Source organism: Protopterus annectens, chromosome 7.part0 (genome assembly GCF_019279795.1).
Source record: "Protopterus annectens isolate FY-2018-M chromosome 7.part0, PAN1.0, whole genome shotgun sequence".
Lineage (NCBI taxonomy): Eukaryota > Metazoa > Chordata > Ceratodontiformes > Protopteridae > Protopterus > Protopterus annectens.
In genome coordinates this window covers 621,588,378-621,604,854 of record NC_056739.1, presented here as the reverse complement: position 1 = coordinate 621,604,854, position 16,477 = coordinate 621,588,378, and the positions used below count along the sequence as shown (strand labels likewise).

Sequence of the window (16,477 nt, the reverse complement as noted above, 5' to 3'; positions counted from 1 at the left end):
ATGCAAAAATTTTTAAAGTGTGAGTAACTCAACAGGATAGCAGAGCAGACACAGTTTTAAAAAATCTTGCTCAAGGGTCAGAAAGCCATACATTAAAACCAAGACGATCTGCTTATATTTAAGAAAAAAAATCATGTAAAGCCCTGGAAAGGCTTATCACGGAATTAGTCACAACTTATGCATTAGACCCATTTCAATTTGGATTTGTCAAGGGTGGGTCTTGCTTACTAAATCTAGCAGATTTTTTTAAAAGGTCTCCAAAGCAGTGAATGAATGCATAATGGTGCACACCGAATATCTCAACGTAAACCATGCTTTTGGCACAATTCCCCACTTATGTATAGCAAGAAAGCCCAGTAAAGTGTGGATCCACCAGTTGGATTGCCAACTGGCTCGCAAATAGGACGCAGATATTCAAAATGGGGGATATTACCTCCGCAAAGAGACCGTCAGTGGTGTTGTCCTGGGGCATTTACTTTTCTGAAATAAATGCCAATACCTCAAGGCTGTGTGTATTTTTTCAGATATCTGCAAGCTAGAAGCAGTCCTTGAATTCCCAAATGATTGTCATCCTGGAGGAAGTTTTCTGGTGCCAAAATCATTGACTGAAACTAAAAGTGGAAAATGCATCTTTGTGTCCATTGGGATAATTAACCTTTTCCATTTTTTTGATTGGCTTTGCCCATCCCATTGTCAATAATTGTATATTATCTGTACAGTGAATAACTGGGGTCATGCCACAGATAATTTGAGGGGGACCCAGGTATGGAATAAAGCATTTATGAGCTGCCTCTGTCCATTTTTAGTACAAGGGGCATTCCTCTGGTAGATTTTCTGTTTCCCAACCATAGCTCCAACTTGTGTTTGTATGTAGACGGGGAAGAGCTTTGTTTTACATGCACGGGGAGTCTGGTTTAGAGCAGCGGTATCCTCTGTGAGATAAACATTCCAAGATTACAGACTTCCTTGAAAGATGAAGGTTTTTTGAAAAAACATTTGCTGAGACTTTCATCTTGACTGCTGCTAAGTGTTGTAGAATTATTTTCCACCTGTTATTGTAGCTCCTGTTTTGGATTATTAAAACACCTTTAGTTTGTTGAACTAGCTGCCGTTCAATGGTAGTAAGTCAAAATGAATTTTTTTAACTGTGTAATTCTCAGTCCTTATGAACTGCTTAAAAAGTATTTTCTTCTATTTAGTTTTCATGTTTCCTAACAGTATTTTTCTGCATGTTTTTCAGATTCGGAATAATCCAGCTCAAGATACTGTTCCTGGAGATGATTTTTATGTATTTCCTGAACCAAAGACTTCTATCAGTATTTCTTCAAAGGACACAATGAACGTCACAATAACAAAATGTTCACTTGATGTTTTCAGTAATTTAGCTAAGGTAATTTCATCATCTGTAATATTTTCATTGCACTGTACTATGTTGCTGCTTTTAATTGCCTTCATAGTAAACATCTAGAATTTGAGAAGCCGTGAACTCAGCCAGCCTTTGACTTTTGTAGTTTTATCAGTTCATCTGAGTGGCTAGTTAAAGATTTTTCTATTTTCCAGGTTTTTATTGTTTGTGTCTATATATTCCTTCAGTGTTTCATTTATTTTACTCACCTCTGAATAGATTTGATTTTTGTTCCTCTAAATTACTGGAAGCCATCTCTTTTACCAAAGCTGAAGCTTGAACTGCTTTTTGCTGAACAGCTGCAGGATTCATCCCAACCAGTGTTTTCTTTTGACTTTCCCTGTTTGTTTGTTTGTTTTTTTTCTTCCCTGTTCTCTAAATTTCTTCTTTGCTGGTAACCAGCAGTGTGCTTATTAGCCAATAACTGAGTTTTATCCAAACAAGCAATTAGACAAGCTTCCTTTTCTCAGTTTTTGTTTTCAGTCTGCGAGAGCTGAAATTAAGGTGTTTATCAGTGTGGAGCCGTCTTGGAAATTTCTGCAAAAGGAGGCCTTGTTCATTTTAATTCTGGTGGCTGCCAAAAAGCAGTTACTGTAAAACAAAAATCAAAAGTCTGAACCAACTATTCTTGAGTATTGAATATTGTAACAGAGATTAAAGAACATTAAGTGGGATCTTTAGCAAAGGGTAGGAAATTAAATAGAAAAAAAAGTAAAGTGTGGGAACAATGCCTGCAGGAAAGTGTTTGAGGAGAAATGAGGTTTAAGATTAGCAAAAATTTAATATTTTATGTAATGTTTCTTAGATTAAACATCACATATTGTTATCCAATAATATTTTTAATGTAAGCTTGTTAATGTGGTTGATTACTTTTATATAAATGTAAGTTTTCCTGTGTCTCAAATGATCATTCAATAAAGGTGTTTAAACAGTTCCTTACCTACTTAATAAATGAGTAAGTACATTAAATGTGAAGTTTGTCACTTACTGCCATGGGTATATTTGTTGATGTACTAAACACTGCTGTTGCTAAATATGTTGCTTTGTTACTCTGTTTTGTAGGCTTTCTCTGAAGGAGCTGCAGCTACATACGATTACTCAGTTAAAGACAAGGCACCTTATACTGTAAGAAATGCTCTGGGGATCCCCCTGAAAATGCAGTTCAGTTCCATTTTACGAGTTAGAAATTCCATAGTCAGTGAAAGGGTTCATACACTGGATGAAGGTGAAGTATTAGAGCTAGAATATTCTGCTTTGGAGCCACTTCACAGGGGACGCCTGTCTGCACTACAGCGTCAAGAAAGTTCACTTTTTGGACTTACTGTGGGTAAGTACATTGTGAACTGGACACCAATAAAACGTTTTATTCAGTTAATCTGCAATGCTTAAAGTATTGATGTTATATTGTCCTATCTCGCCTTCATTCTTGTTGGTTGGGTTCAGAGCTGAACCTCGGCTTCGATTGGACAGCATACCAAAGCTCCAGAGCTTCAACTGGCTCGAGGCTGCAACCTATCCCATGATGCTTAGCGGCTGTTCCCCAGATCTCATTTGCCACTTGAAGCATCGGGATTGTCTTCGCTGGATCACGCTAGTAATTATATTTATTATACATCTTCTACTATATTTTTTCACAATATCTTCCTATTAGACTCTATTATACCTTCCCAGTCCAAGTAGAGTGCTCGTGTGTGTGTGTTGTTTTATTACTTGTGTGTGTCTTCTGCTGTTTTCTTTGGGCACTTGTTTTTCTCCTACTCCCCTTAAAGAATCCGTTTAAGTTAGAGGATTCTTTCCCTTTAGCCCCCTTTTTTTTCATCTGGGCTTCTTCCCCTTTTCCTAAGGAGTCACAGTTTAAGTTAGAGGTGTCTCCTCAGGTTGGAGGAGACTGTCGTTTAACTCAGAGACTTCTCCTCCTCCCACCCCCTTCCTTCCTAAAAAAAAAAAAAAAAAATTGCTTCTTTCTATTATAGTTATTCCATTGAAGTGATTGTAGTAAATGATTGTTGCTAGTAGATTGTTTAGAAAGATGTCTAAAGAATCTTTTATCTTTTAAGGAGTCGAGTCAATCTGGTTTTAAAAAGTGCGATTCATGCACCCAGCAAATGTTTCTAATGGATGGACACACAAGTTGTGTGTATTGTCTAGGAGCAGTCCATCTCCAGGACTCTTCCTCCATTTGTCATGGCTTTAGTGCAAGAGTTTTACAAGAGAGAAAAAATTAACTAATTTAGAGGGGTTTGTTGAAAGGCCTGTTTGAAGAAGGTAATCAGGCATCAAAATCAGACAAGACAAAAAAGTCTGCTTCGTCGGCTCCAGTGTCTGAGCTGTCAAGTAGTCACAAGGATACACCATCTTTGGAGCCGAAGGTTCTCTGTGTCGACAAACCTGACCCTCCCTCGATTCCATCGGAGTCTTTGGAACTGTTGCAGAGCCGAAAAAGGAGTCCTTTGACAGGCTGTGGCAGGTAGTCACAGATCATCAACCTATTCCTCTCGATCCTGCAGATTATCGGATGATGACGTGGACCGGGTGGTGAAGAGGTTGCTGCGGACACAGGTCCTAGCAGAAATTCTTTTGAGCCCAGCCCATCAGATCATGGAGCTGACCACTGTATCTCAGATACCATCTATTCCTCCTCCAATTCGGACATGTTCAGAGCCAGAGTGTCAGGAAGTTGTTGTGCTGGAACCGGCGGAGCCAGTAATCACCCACGATATCTTGGCTCAGGCATCTGCGCCAATCTCGTTCATGCCGTCTTCCAATGAGGGATCTGGGAGCCGACACTCCCTGGTCAGCTTCAGGGGAAGTCGAGTCGGACCCTTGTCGGAACCGACTCTCTCACTTGGCGCGTTAGCACAGGTGAGTTCGGCTCCCACATAGTCCCTAAAGGTCCACTGTCTACTGCTTCATCATCCCACCATCAGCCCCAGAGTAGAGAGTCAGTGCCCCAGGAAACCCCAATGGGTGGAACCTGCTCTTCCAACACCTCGCCAGAACATCCCCCTGAGGGAGACCCCTCTGAAGAAACAATGTAAACGGAAGCACATAGACCCCCCCTGAGTCTGTCACTTCTGATATCGACTTAGAGGATTCAGAAGGGTCCCCACGGTCGCCCTGTGAGGATATCTCCTTTTCAGACATCCTTGAGATTCTTAAGCAGAGGGGCAGCTGGAAATCCCTCTCCCTTTCGGAGGATGAGTCTGTATACTTGGAGACATTTGGCTCTCGCCACTTCACCTCTTGGGTGTCTCTGCCCTTTGTCCTGCTCCTGGATGTTGAGTTGGAAGGTGTGGGACTATCCAGAGTCAGTGGACCTTGTTCCGTGGAGGCCAAATAAATTCATTACGGTCCCAGAGGATAGACAATATTTTACAAAGAGAGTTCCAGTAGATGCGATGGTGGTAGCGGCCACAAAGAAAGAGTTAGCTGAAACTTCTGCATTTGTCCATCCACCGAACAAGGTGTCTCGTACAGTGGACAGATATGAGAAGCATATGTTCTCCTCAGTGGCCTTTACTTTACGGTCGCTGAATTATTTTATCACATTTCAACCGACTCCAGAGGGATCTCCAGAAAAAGCTGGGAGATACCATACAAGGTGTTACAGCCCAGGGTTTGTCGGAGAAGATAAATTCCCAGCTTGCGACCTTAACTTCTATTACAAACTCCTCCATGCACCTCATTTCCTACGGAGCCGATGGAGCGAGCAGGGCAGCAGGCACAGGAATAGCTCTTAGGAGACATTCCTGGATGCGCCTTTGTGAATTTGCTGAACCCTTCAGATCTTCCTTTATTGATGCCCCTTTTGATGGCTCATCCTTGTTTGGGCCGAAAGTAAAAGAGACTCTCACCAGGAGCCAGCAAGATGGCAAGACTCTCTCTGCCGTTGGAGTTTGTTTTTCCACCCCTACCAGACCTTATCCTAAAGGTCAAAAGAGTGGAAAAAAGTGGTTCTGGAAGTCCAAAGGCGCCTTGCCCGGATGCTCATGGTGATCCTACCCCCAGGAGCAGAGGGGGGAATAACAATGGAAGACGCCGTCCATGTGGTGGTGGGGGTCTGCAGAACCAGGGCAACAGAGATGCATTCTCCGGTCGGCCCTTCCAGTGCTCCTGAAAGGAGGCCCGATTATCCGCCTCTGGAAGCAGTCGGGGGGAAGACTATCTCTGTACCCAAAAGCCTGGCTGAAATTGACTCAAGACAAGTGGGTACAGTTCATTATATCCAGGGGATACAACATTCTTTTCCACTGTCCACCTCATCGTTCAAAGTCTGTCCCAGACATTCCACCCGGTCAAAGAGATCAAGCAATCTTAGAAATTCAAAGGTTGCTAGAAAAAAGTCATCTAAGAAGTCCCCGCAGGCCAGATCAGATCCAGAATTTACTCAAGTTTTTTTTAGTTCCAAAAAAGAGAAGGGGACTGGAGACCAATATTGGATCACAGCACACTAAACTAGTTGGTAAAGAAGGCAAAGTTGCGGATGGTAACACTGCAGTTTATACTCCCTTTTCTGGGACAAGACAGTTGGATGTGCGCTTTAGTTCTTCAAGACACGTACTACCACATAACGATGGACAGGCGCTCCAGAAGATTTCTACACTTCCGGCTGCGAGCCAGTCATTACCAGTTCAGAGCTCTGCCCTTTGGCCTCACTATAGCCCCCAGAGTGTTTACCAAATGCTTGGCAGTAGTCCCGGCTCATCTGAGACGTCAAGGATTCGAGGTGATTCCATATTTAGATGACTGGCTCCTGACTGCCTCCACCAAGCACCTACTAATCAGAGCCAGGGACTCCACCATCTAGCTCAGAACTAGGCATTACTATAAATGCAAAAAATCTGCCTTGTTGCCATCACAGCATATTACCTTTATAGGTGGAGATTTAAACGCAAACGACATGGTAGCAAAATTGCCTCGCAAGACAATACAAATGCTACGCAGTTAAGTATCTATCCTACTCAAAAAGAAAAAGGTACAAAGAAAATTTATCCTCAATGTCTTAGGCTCTATGGCAGTGGTGATAACACTAGTCCCACTGGCACGACTACATATTCGGATATTACATTGGCTACTCTTTACTCAATGGTCCATACAGGAGTTACCCATGTCTCACAAGATTCTCATTACGGATGCCTGCAAGAGGGACCTACTGTGGTGGCTTCAGTCCACTCAGATAACAATGGGCAGACTGTTTGTACTTCCCCAACCATTCTTTACAGTTACCATGGACGCATCTCAGATAGGGTGAGGGGGGCATTATCTGGGACAGATTGTCCAAGGGGATTGGAAAGATCACGAGTACCATTTACACAATGTCCTAGAGATGAGGTTGGTGCATCTGACATTGCAAACATTTCAGAACTCTCTTCCCTTGGGAACTGTTGCAATTCAGACAGACAATATGTCGGTGGTATGGTACATCAACAAACAGGGGGGAACGAGATCCTATCCCCTATGTCGAGAGGCCCAGAGAGTTTGGCAGTGGGCAATTTCTTCTGTACGCTTTCTAACAGCACTGCACATCCCGGGGAAATCCAATGTAATAGCAGACAGGCTAAGCAGAGCAATTCTCATGCCTCACAAGTGGTCCCTAAATCAGGAAGTTGTGAATCATATTTTTGCAAATGGGGACAGCCGTGCTGTGACCCTTTTGCCACTCCAGTCAGTGGCAAATGCAGCAACTACTTTGCCCTCACTTCCCCTCCGGGAGAGTCACTGAGGGATGCACTCGTCCACAATTGGCCACCAGGACTTCTTTATCCTTTTCCCCCCATTTCCATTGATTCTGAAGGTTATTCAGAAAGCCAAGTCATTGAGTCGCAGGTTAATTCTCATTGCTTCTTATTGGCCTCGTCAGATTTGGTTCCCCTTCCTTTTGCCCCACCTTCAGTAGGACCCGTGGATCCTGGACCCAGTGCTGGATCTTCTGACACATCAGCCAGGAACACTACATCCTGCTCTTCAGAGCCTCAAGCTGATGGATTGGTTACTCCACTTCCAATTTTAGCCAGACTGACAAAATTATCCCATGCAGTACCTCACATTCTGGTTTCCTCTATCAAAAAGATGACTAGGACACTTTACGCAAGCAAATGGAAGAGGTTCTGTTGTTGGGCAGACAAAAAACATATAAATCCTTTTACATCCCCTATACCTTCAATTTTGGAATTTCTAACAGAAGTCTTTAATCAAGGAGCAGCAGCGGCCACTATTAAAGTACAATTAGCCGCTATATCAAAGGCAATGTAATGTCCCATAGATTATGCAAAGCTTTCCTCAGGGGTACTTCTCTGTTAAGACCACCCTTAAGAGAACCTCCTCCCCCATGGGATCTACATTTAGTGTTATCTCTAATCCTTCTTCCCTTCGAACCAGTATCCTCTTGTTCGCTAAAATTCTTATCTTGGAAAACAGTCTTTCTAACAGCAATTATTTCAGATAGGAGAGTTTCAGAGTTGCAAGCTTTTCCAATCCATCCTCCATATTTGATTTTCCACAAAGACAGAGTTTCCCTCAGAACAAATTCTTCCTTCTTACCGAAAGTTTGTTCTGAAGCAAATTTAAATCGATCTGTACAATTGCCTTTGTTTTTTTCCTAGCTATGGCAACAAGGCAGAATAATAAGCTTCACCAATTGGATGTGCGTAGACAGTTGTGTTTTTTACTTTCACAGGACCAAAGATATCAGAAAGTCAGATCAGTTGTTTGTTTCCTATGCAGAAAACAGAAAAGGCTTGGCAGTCTCAAAAGTTACTTTGTCCAAATAGCTTACCGAGACCATCACCTATGTCTATAATTCTCATAATAAAGAACTGCCAGGGAAAGTAAAAGGACATTCAACTAGAGCGTTGTCTACTTACCATTGCCTTTCAATCCAGACTTCCATTGAATTCAGTTTGTGCTGCTGCTACATGGGTTAATCCTCCCACCTTTATCTCTCATTACAAAGTAGATGTGGCCTCCCGGAACAGGGCATCCTTTAGTTCCACTGTTCTGAAGAGTTTATTCCCTTGAGCCACCCGAGAAAAAGGTGCTGGGGACTCTGTCCCACCCAGCAAGAATGAAGGTGTGAGATAGGACAACATAATATAAAGAAGTTATGCACTCACCATAATGTTCCATGTTTGTTGTCCAGTATCTCGCCTTCATTCTTGCATACCACCCATCAATCCCCCCTCCTGGAGGATCTAGAGGACTTTACAATTGGCAAATATGGTCTGATTCCCTTCTTGCCTCTTTACCTTTATAACCAATATATTTCATAAATTTTCCTTTCTGTATGTTAGCATGCTCTAGGGAATACTCTCTCAAATGAGATCTGGGGAACAGCCGCTAAGAATCATGAGATAGGTTATAGCCTCGAGTCAGTTGAAGCTCTCGAGCTTTGGTATGCGGCTGAGTCGGAGACGAGGTTTGGCTCCAAACCCAACCAGCAAGAATGAAGGTGAAATACTGGACAACAAACATGTAATGTTATGGTGAGTACATAACTTATTTTTAGTTTGTGTTTCCTGGACAAAGTCTAGCTGTCGTCTTCACTCTTTGTTGAGTGGCATTAGCCACCACTGTAAATTTGCAAATCATCCATGGATTTATCAGGTCTAGCAATGCTCAGAAAATTGGTCAGTCTTTGTAAGTACCAACAGGAAGTTATGTTAATCCTCTGTATAAAATGAATCTAACTGGTACCTAGGAAGTGTTTAAGACAAGCAAAGTTTTTACATAAATTATTACATTATGAAATTTAACCCTGATTTTGGATGAGTCTCATGTTTAAAGCTAGGCAGTTGATAAAAGGTACAATACAGAATTTTGGTAAGGTTACAAGCAAGTATATTTTGGTGACTTTTACTTGGAGTGATGTAGATTTTTAAGGCTGCTTTCACCTTTTTCAAAACCATTTTTGCTTTCTATTTATTTATGAATGTATGTATTTATCTGTCACTTCTTAACTCATTAAGTGAACTAGTGTAACCTTTTTACTTATAAATCCAAAAGGAGTGCAGTCCCAGGAAGGAAGATCTCCAAACAGTTAAAACCAGCTTTTAGTGTCACAAGACACGCAAAAAACACTAACATTAACGCTCTTCCAAAATGAATCGCGTTTTCGTCCCATCCACTGGACTTCATCAGATGCTAATATAAATTAACACAAGCATTTATATACCTCTATTAAAACCAATAAACCAATGAAAAAACTTCTATTAAATTTGAATGCACAAATCAATTTACATTTTGGGCTCATAAATATTCATAAGTTCATCCTTCATTTATACAATACAATAAATATCCATCCATAAAATAATTTATTTAACTCCATATTCTTATAAATAATTTAAAATACTATTAAATATTAATAAATACATAGTTATATAAATTATAATTCTAAAATCTTATATTTATAATATGAAGGTTCGTTACTAAATCACATTTTATAGCACAATACCTCCATCTGTTGGTACAAAATTATATTACAACTAAGACTAAAATTCATAGTTTAGCTGCCTTTAATTTCAAAAGGGGCAGAATAGACACATGCTCGTCACTTGCCACCACAATTCTTTATACCCAATAATTTCTTCCCATGGGCCCCCTCTAATCCCATCTTTTATATGTTCAATTACCAGAAAATAAAATGTATTTTCTTTACATACCTTTGAATGTTTATATAATGCATTTGTTTCTTTTTCCTTTATTATATCATAGGTATGTTCATGAACTCTTCTTTTTAAGGTTCTCTCGGTTTTACCTATATAGAAAGACCCACACTTTTCACAAATGGCAAGGTATACTAAACCCTTTGTCTCACAATTATACATTCCTTTACTAATGATCCATCTATTCCTACTTTCTATATAAATTTTCTCCTTATTGGCCATATAACTACATTGATTACATTTTCCACAGGAATATGTACCTATCTTTTTAATACCATTAATATCCTTAATTTTATTCTGATCAAACTTTTTCTGTTCCAAGTAATCTTTTATATTACATGGATTTCTATATACTACTTTAGGTCTACCCTTCGTTAGCCCCCCCAGGTCAGTAAATGCCATAAACCTTTCCCATTCCTTAAAGAAGGTGGTCCTGATATTATTATTTAAAGCATTATATTCTAGAGTGAAGGGATGTTGATATTCTCCATTATTAGTAAATGCTTTCTCTTTTGTTCTTTGATGCCCATCATTTATTTTTTCTCCTAATATAGGATGAAATGTATCTAATCTTTTTCTTTCTACCTCTAACCTAATATTGCTAATAAGCTCCTTACTATATCCTCTCTCTAAAAATATTCTCTCCAACAAATCACATTCCAACTTAAAATCCTCAAGCTTACTTGTCATCCTAGATCCCCTCATAAATTGCCCTTTTACTTTATTTTTTTTGCAATGTGTAGGATGTGCACTATTATAGTGCAAGTAGAAACTACAGTACGTCTGTTTCCTATATACTTTAGATTCAAAGGCATTATTACAATTATAAATTTCTATATCCAAAAATTGTAAGTTATTTTCTGAAACATTATAAGTGAATCTCAAAAAATCAGAAGTCTCTTTAATATAGGTCATAAATTCCTTTAATTTTTCTTCCCACCTGCCCAAAAGATAATTATATCATCCAGGAACCTCTTATAGAGGTTCCAGCAAGATTTAAAACTAGAATTAAGAATATATGTTTCTTCCCAGTTAGCCAATACAATATTCGCAAATGTAGGTGCACAAGCTGCGCCCATAGCTACGCCTTGGAGAATTTTTTCAACAAACCCATTAAATATTAAAAAATTATTTTTGAGAACTATATCCATCAAATTTGTGCACGCTACTTTGTCTCTATGGCTCAATATTCTATCTTGGAACACTTCTTCAAACATTTCCATACCTTTGGAACCGGGAATAGAAGAGAAGAGATCCACTATATCTATTGTTACAAATAAAATATTTTTGTTATACAACTCTGAATTAATATTTCTTAAAAGATCCCATGAATCTTTTAAAATAGCTACCTTGTTAGTCCATATATGCTTAGTCTTGTTATCTATAAATTTAGCTAAAGGGAATGCCTTAGAACCATCTGCAGACACAATTGGCCTTAATGGGGGGTCTATTAAATTCTTGTGTACCTTAGGGATACCATAAATTACTGGGATCTTAGGTTTATCCACTGTAAGGTAGGAGAGACTATATCCATCTATAGTCCCTTCATTATACATAGCTTCTAATTCTATATCTATTCTTTTATAAGCTACCATAATTTCATTCTTGGACACCTCTGTATATTTTACTTCATCCCCAAGAATTTGATTCATTTTTCCTTCATATACTATAGTATCCATAAAAATAGCTCCCCCACCTTTATCTGGTTTCATTATTCTAATGTTCATATTATCCTTCAATTCATTTAACACCCTATATTCTCCTTCTTGGAGATTCATATTAAATCTAGTTCTCTCATAAACCTTTCTTATTTCATTTTCCATCACATTCTCCAAAATTCTTAAGTTGAGGGTGCATAGGGGGGGGGGGTTATATGTTGATGGTTTTAATAACCTAAAGTTAGAATCAACTTTATTCTGAATAGCACACTTATTAAATATAAGATTCAAATTAATTTTACTCAAAAATAATTGTAAATCTAAAAGTGTTGAAGTTAAATCCCCTTTTATTTGGGGAATAAATTTAAAGCCTTTTCCCAGTAAACTTAAATGTTCTTTTTCAAGTACTATCTCACTATAGTTATAAATCGTAAATCCATTCAGAGTATTACTGATTCCTCCTTCACTTATTTCCTTTTCTGTTGAATTGAGGTCCGGCTCAGGGGTACATTTAATTAATATCTCCCTTTCCCCCTTCTCCCCCCCTCTCATAGGAACATTTTCATATTGGGGTCTGTGGAAAGGCCTATATTCCTTCTCTATCGGGGGAAATTCCTTGTCATATTCATTCTCATTCCATACTTCTTCTCTAAATTCAGGTTACACTACCTGTCCCCTTATTTAATTTCTATTTTGTTTATTATTATTTTTATTGTTTGTATATGTATACATGGAAGGTTTTGGATAACTCACATTATTTTCATAATCTTGCAAGTCCCGTTTCAGTTTTTCTATTTTCCTATTAATCAATCCTTTGCATTTATCTTCTATATCACCCCTTATTTTATAATATTTCTCTCTCTCATCAAAATTACCAAACATCAAATCTTCCTTAATAAGACCTTCTAGTTCATTAATGTCTTTTTGCAAACTAGTTAAAATCCTATTATTTTCCTTTATCATTAATTTTAAAATATCTAAACCACTTCTATTAAAAAGTTCTATCAATTCCTTATGAAATGTCGAGCCCAACTGAACATTATTTGGAAATTTACAAATTCTTAACCCTTTAGGAACTACGTTCCTACTAATGCATTCAGTTAAATACGCATTTTCAATAATAAGTGTTTTATATTTAAACATGCTTTTAGATAAATTGTCCAACATTTTATTAAGAGTCTCCATTTTTGAGCCCTTTTGGGCTGTTAAAGTCCAGTTTAAAACAAAAACTTATGTTAAGCCAGTCATTCGTTTCATTCATTCTACTTGAAGGGGACAGTACCTGTATTTTTATTTTCCAAATGTTGTCTAGAATTGTTGACACCTTCCGATCTGTTCTCCACTGAATTAACATCCAAAAACACACCCGGTGTAGCTCCAGGGTTGAAAGATTCACCTTCCAAATCCGAAGAGTTGCCGGCGTGGAAACCATCGCCCATAAGCTCCCTCTTTCTCTTACTCTTTTGCGTTACCGGTCTCTCTTTTCCGCTTCCTGTATTCTGGATCGCCTGAGTATTAGTTCCCATCAACGAATGGCATAAAGGTGTTAGTAAATCTATAAGTTTTGTCAATTGACCGACCAGTTTCCTGGTCTGACCAGGCTCATCATGTCCCTTCAGAAACTGAAATCCACTCTCCATAGGAACCGCTGAAATTCACCAATAAAGTACAAAAAGCGGCAGCTCTCCACAAAACACCTATAAATCCAAAAGGAGTGCAGTCCCAGGAAGGAAGATCTCTAAACAGTTAAAAACAGCTTTTATTGTCACAAGACATGCAGAAAACACTATATCATTAACGCTCTTCCAAAATTAATCGCGTTTTCGTCCCATCCACTGGACTTCATCAGATGCTAATATAAATTAACACAAGCATTTATATACCTCTATTAAAACCAATAAACCAATGAAAAAACTTCAATTAAATTTGAATGCACAAATCAATTTACATTTTGGGCTCATAAATATTCATAAGTTCATCCTTCATTTATACAATACCATCCATAAAATAATTTATTTAACTCCATATTCTTATAAATAATTTAAAATACTATTAAATATTAATAAATAAATACATAGTTATATAAATTATAATTCTAAAATCTTATATTTATAATATGAAGGTTCATTACCAAGGAAAATCACATTTTATAGCACAATACCTTCATCTGTTGGTACAAAATTATATTACAACTAAGACTAAAATTCATAATTTAGCTGCCTTTAATTTCAAAAGGGGCAGAATAGACACATGCTCGTTTAGGCCTGGGTGTTTGCTTGCTTCCAGCGTCACTTGCCACCACAGTTCTCTATACCCAATAGTATCTTCCCATGGGCCCCCTCTAATCCCATCTTTTATATGTTCAATTACCAGAAAATAAAATGTATTTTCTTTACATACCTTTGAATGTTTATATAATGCTTTTGTTTCTTTTTCCTTTATTATATCATAGGTATGTTCATAAACTCTTCTTTTTAAGGTTCTCTCGGTTTTACCTATATAGAAAGACCCACACTTCACAAATGGCAAGGTATACTAAACCCTTTGTCTCACAATTATACATTCCTTTACTAATGATCCAGCTACCCCTACTTTCTATATAAATTTTCTCCTTATTGGCCATATAACTACATTGATTACATTTTCCACAGGAATATGTACCTATCTTTTTAATACCATTAGTATCCTTAATTTTATTCTGATCAAACTTTTTTTGTTCCAAGTAATCTTTTATATTACAAGGATTTCTATTTTTTTCTACCTTTTTACTTAGTTACTTGTAACTAGTGGAACCTTTTTGAGCCACAACCTAGACCATTCAACATAGACATTTGTTTTGCCTCTACCACTCTGATTAACATGTTTGTCTAGCTGTGAGGTATTAGTAGAACATGGATGGTTATGTACTGCAGCACATAACGAAGAAGATAGACAAGGTCAGCAAGCCACAAGACTAGTCTCTCTCCTCCAATCCTTGAGATATGGACTTGCAAGCTGGGATGAGTGCAAGTTCCAGTACCCATGGTAATGCGGAGGCTGCTGTACAGTGGACGTAAATACTGGGTGCTTCCTTTGATTTAGTAATGGATGATAAATGCAGCTTTAGCTGCATGTATGGAAAGCGCAGATGGTTGGATTTAGTAGATTTGGAGGGGGTGTGCCATTTCACAGCACCCAGATCTCCTAGATGAGCTTAACCATGCACCCATGAATGTGGACTGTACACCTGCTGATTTGGAGTCCAGGATGGACAAGTTGGAGAGTCAAACTGTGGACATGGAGGATGAGAACAGAGCTCAAGGAAAGACCATTACACTGCTTGGGATCTACAAAATGAGAAAGTTGGGGACTGCCCTAGACAGAGAACCTTTGTCTAAGTGTGGGCGTCCAAATGCACACACAGTTTTTCTACTACAAATGCTACAAGCCCATATGACCCATGTTTCCCTGGCTAGTATTGACTAAACCCTGGATCCCAGGAAAGATTTGAGTAATAATAGTATTAGAATACTATATAGAATAGAATTAAAATAGGTGGCAATATTTACTACAGTCAGTATTATTTAGCTGAAATGAGAAGGGGAGAACCATGTTTATCCATGCTGTTCAGCTATGACTGCTTAATAGGTGAGGATTCAAAGTGTTATACCCTTCATCTCATTATCTATTTTTCTGGTTACTCTGCCATTTTTAATTTACTGTAGGCTGCTACTGAGAAATTGAGAAGGGCTGGAGTGCAACCCAAGCTCTCCCATTTTATAAGAACAAGTAGGAGGTGCTTTGAGGGGTCTCAGCCAGAAGCAGAGTGCCATGGAGCCATTTCCACTATTCAGGAAGAGAACTCGGGACCACAACCTGCCACCAAAAGAGTCAGTGAAGGGCCCAACATCCCTAGGCCTTCAGTCAAACAGCATGCAGAGGGGGCATCAACAGACTGCTGCAGTGTCTTCTTTTGTAGCTTTAGAGACTTTCAGGTATATTGGTTTGAACTGAATGTGCTTTTTTCAATAGCAATTCCTGGCGGATACTGGGTTTGGTGTATATAATTTGTGGTATTGCAATTTTTATTGATTGTGTGATGTTGTGAAGATGGTGTATAAGCTGGAATCCTTTCTCAGCAACTTGATAATGGAAGTAACAACTGTTTGAGGTACGCACCTGACAACTGAAGAGCCAGTGAGGTAGCATGTTGGAGCTAATTGGTGGGTTGTTTGGAAGGGTTATTTCTGCCCTGTTTGTTGATCAACCTAGAAATGGTTGTGGATCATTTTATTGTGTAAGCTATTGGGAAGGCCTGGCTGTGTCAGCAAAGCATGTGACTGTGGTTAGACAGTTATTAAGCAGAAGGAGGAGACTATCATTTGCTATCTAATTCCATTTGCAGCAAGGGCTGTAAGTGTGCTCCAGTCAGTTGTCTTGGATTGTAGGAGTGGAAGCGGTCCTATTTGGGGTTGGGGTGAGCAGGTTTGTCACTCCAGCTTCTTTCTGATGGGGAGTTCTGTGGATATCTCTGGTTTGTAACTTAAATGTGTGCCAAAAAAGGTTGAGGGGCTGGGGGGACATGTAATGAGGATACAGAGGTTCAATCCTTTGTTGAGGTATAGTCTCCTTAGACTGCTGAGATTTGGTTAGGCAAAGGGAACTGATTCTCACTGGCAATGTTAACATGGGGTTTTGATGTCGTGAGCCCACCCCACTTTTGTTATATCATTGGCTCCCACCCACCTCCATCTCGAATAAAAGCATTAAGCTTT

The 16,477-nt window shown here is 38.9% G+C and overlaps 1 protein-coding gene across 1 annotated transcript in view; it reads left to right on the top strand.

Annotated features, from left to right (window-relative positions):
- VPS13C (vacuolar protein sorting 13 homolog C) overlaps window positions 1–16,477 on the top strand; it is a 6,956,796-nt gene that overhangs the window by 4,625,862 nt on the left and 2,314,457 nt on the right. Inside the window, exons 56-57 of the mRNA XM_044076309.1 lie at window positions 1,241–1,390; window positions 2,468–2,732. Of these exons, the coding sequence (XP_043932244.1) occupies window positions 1,241–1,390; window positions 2,468–2,732 (415 nt within the window). The remainder of the gene's footprint in view (window positions 1–1,240; window positions 1,391–2,467; window positions 2,733–16,477) is intronic.